We start from the raw sequence: 2,675 nt of genomic DNA, 5'->3' as shown, positions 1-2,675 counted from the left end.
TTCATCTTCTAGAGTTTTCTAAAACATTCTTATAATTCTAAACTTATCTAGATAAATCTAATGGATAAGCATCCCTAGATATTTTTATACATCATTCTAGAATCCTTCTAGATAGGATATTTCTAGAATTTTATTTTGGACCCTCTTTAGTTTTGGGCCTTCTCTAGTCTTGGGCTTTTATCTTTTAGGCTCAATTTACATTCTAACTCTTTTTTCCTAGGAGCTTCTCCATTCTTCTAGAATTTGCATTACACTTTAACAGAGATAGTGGGAAAAGCAGTGGAAATAGAACACCTATACGAAGCTGTTAATTTAACATTATCTCTACAGGTACATATAAAAAATTTAGATGTGACCAAAACATATTTTTACCCGGCATTATATTCAATTTAGACATACTTTAAGGTATTAATGTATAGTTGAAAGTGACCACGGTCGCAACTACAACCACAATTTGTAATATCAAATTAAAAACTTCAGCGTCATTGGTTTTGTTTACTCATAATATACCAGAATAGAAGTGGAGGATTTGCATCATATGAGCTCACGAGATCTTTCGCATGATTCGAGGTAAAACTATTATTTTCTCTTAAATGAAAAGCTATAGTTTCAATCTTCTAATACAATTGATTTTTGTCACAGAAAATGAATCCAAAAGAAACATTTGAAGACATCATGATCGATTATCAGTATGTTTAACATGTGGATTCTTATAATTTATACAGAGATAGAATATGATTTTTTAGAATTGTATCAAATTTAGGAGTTCATAATTTTGTTATAGGTGTGTAGAATGCACATCATCAATAATTCAAGGTCTTGCCTTATTCAGAAGACGATATCCAACTTATACAAGGAAATAGAAACTTGTATTGCTAAGGCAGCAAGCTACATCGAAAGCATGCAATTAGCTTATGGTTCATGGTTTGCTCTGTTTCTCCTCAAACTCATTTCTTTGGAAATGTCATAAGGAATAAACTCATGATATTTGAAATGCAATGATGATGCAAAATGCTTTATGGACAAAGCGTAGAGAATGAACTTTGATACTCTTCTTTGATTTTGCATATTACAATTTAATGTCAAAGACAATTTCACTAATAAATGTACAACAAAAACAGGTTTACATGAATCTAGAAGGAAACAAGTCTCACGTAGTGAACACTGCATGGGCTATGTTGGCACTCATTCAAGCAGGACAGGTATACCAAATTTCCATGGGAAGAACATATTCTTTTATAGAATAAATCATGAGGGGAAATGAGAGAACAGACTTCTATAAAGTTATTGTTCATTTTGTGGTAGGGTCAATGTTTTGATAAAATTATGAATGCAAATTTCTGATAATCTTGTAGAGCTTTTATACAAAACTCATTTTTAGATTTATTTTGAGAAGATTTTTTCATGTAATATATGTATTTCTGAAATACATAATATGGTGTTTTGTAGGAAATCATGGGAGTGTTCAATAGGAATATTACTATCAGTTACTCTGCCTATAGAAACATATTTCCAATATGAGCCCTTGGAAAATATCGAAGTCGTGTATTGTGTTGTCCTAACAAGTAAAGGTTGGAGAGCAAGAACATAATGGTGTACATTATGTCCTGGGAGCTTTATGTTGTGCTTCTGTATATCATTCAATAATTACATCTGCATACTTATCTACCTTGTTTGTTGGCAAACCAACTTGGATAATTGTTGGAAAATTTCTGTCAAATAAACCAAGGATAGAAAATGTAAATTGTCCCAGCAAATGATCAAGAGTAACACCATCATTGTATAAATTCCATGTTCTTGGCATGTCATTTTCTCTGTTGAAATACATATTTTCCTTTCCTTGAAACACAGCTAAGGAGAGGAGAGATAGAAAAAACCTTTAAATGAAGCGTGATAAGAATAAGACTCAAGGAAGTACAGAAAGAATTTCCAGATCCCAGAAAGTAAAAGTTTCTTGTATAAAAATAAAATTCCTTGCTTTAAAATAAATTTTTCTAGAATATTTCAAAATAATATTCACAAAATATTCTAAATGAAATTTTGTTTACAAAAACATTCATTCTATAATAATATAAATGTTTCTAACACATTTTTTAATAAATTAGCGAAGTACCATAAACTAATTTCAAGTATTAATAGTAAAAAAATTGACATGCATCTAATTATATCATTATATAAATGAAAAGAGTAATAACAACTCATTAATGCATTTAGTCAAAACCATATATATTCCCTTTAACTCTTTCAAGTATCATCTCTTTTAGTGTGTGTATGAAGATAAGTATTTTAACAACAACCACTTTAAATATGAGTCAATATTCATAAGATCAGATAAAACTTGCGTGTACAGAATATAATATATAAAGTGAGGCTGCATATGCGTATGATTATTTATTCATATGTAAATGATTGAGATTAAAAAAGTTAATAAATCCTTGATAAAGTGACACGACTTTATAATTTAATCTAAATAAATTAAGATTAATTGTAGACAGTCTTAACATGAAAGTTCCATTGGTTAATACATGTCCCAGGCATGAATTAATATATTTTTCATCAAGCCAAAATTTAAATTATTGGGCTGTTCACGGTGACAGCACATAACAGAGATTTTGTACAAAAATATATATAGCAAAGGGAGAGAAAGAGTTGACTATTAGATAGCTTTTTTTTTT

At 29.6% G+C, this 2,675-nt stretch overlaps 1 protein-coding gene across 1 annotated transcript in view; it reads left to right on the top strand.

The window, feature by feature from the left end:
* The window catches only part of LOC111241672 (receptor-like protein 12), an 18,621-nt gene extending 17,100 nt beyond the window's left edge, over positions 1–1,521 (top strand). The window contains exons 7-8 of the mRNA XM_022780858.1: positions 1,122–1,202; positions 1,450–1,521. Of these exons, the coding sequence (XP_022636579.1) occupies positions 1,122–1,202; positions 1,450–1,521 (153 nt within the window). The remainder of the gene's footprint in view (positions 1–1,121; positions 1,203–1,449) is intronic.
* The last annotated feature ends 1,154 nt before the right edge of the window (positions 1,522–2,675 follow it).

This window comes from Vigna radiata, chromosome 1, assembly GCF_000741045.1.
Source record: "Vigna radiata var. radiata cultivar VC1973A chromosome 1, Vradiata_ver6, whole genome shotgun sequence".
Taxonomy (NCBI): Eukaryota; Viridiplantae; Streptophyta; class Magnoliopsida; order Fabales; family Fabaceae; genus Vigna; species Vigna radiata.
Note: the sequence above shows the minus strand (reverse complement) of the source record. Positions and strands in the feature narration are given on the sequence as shown.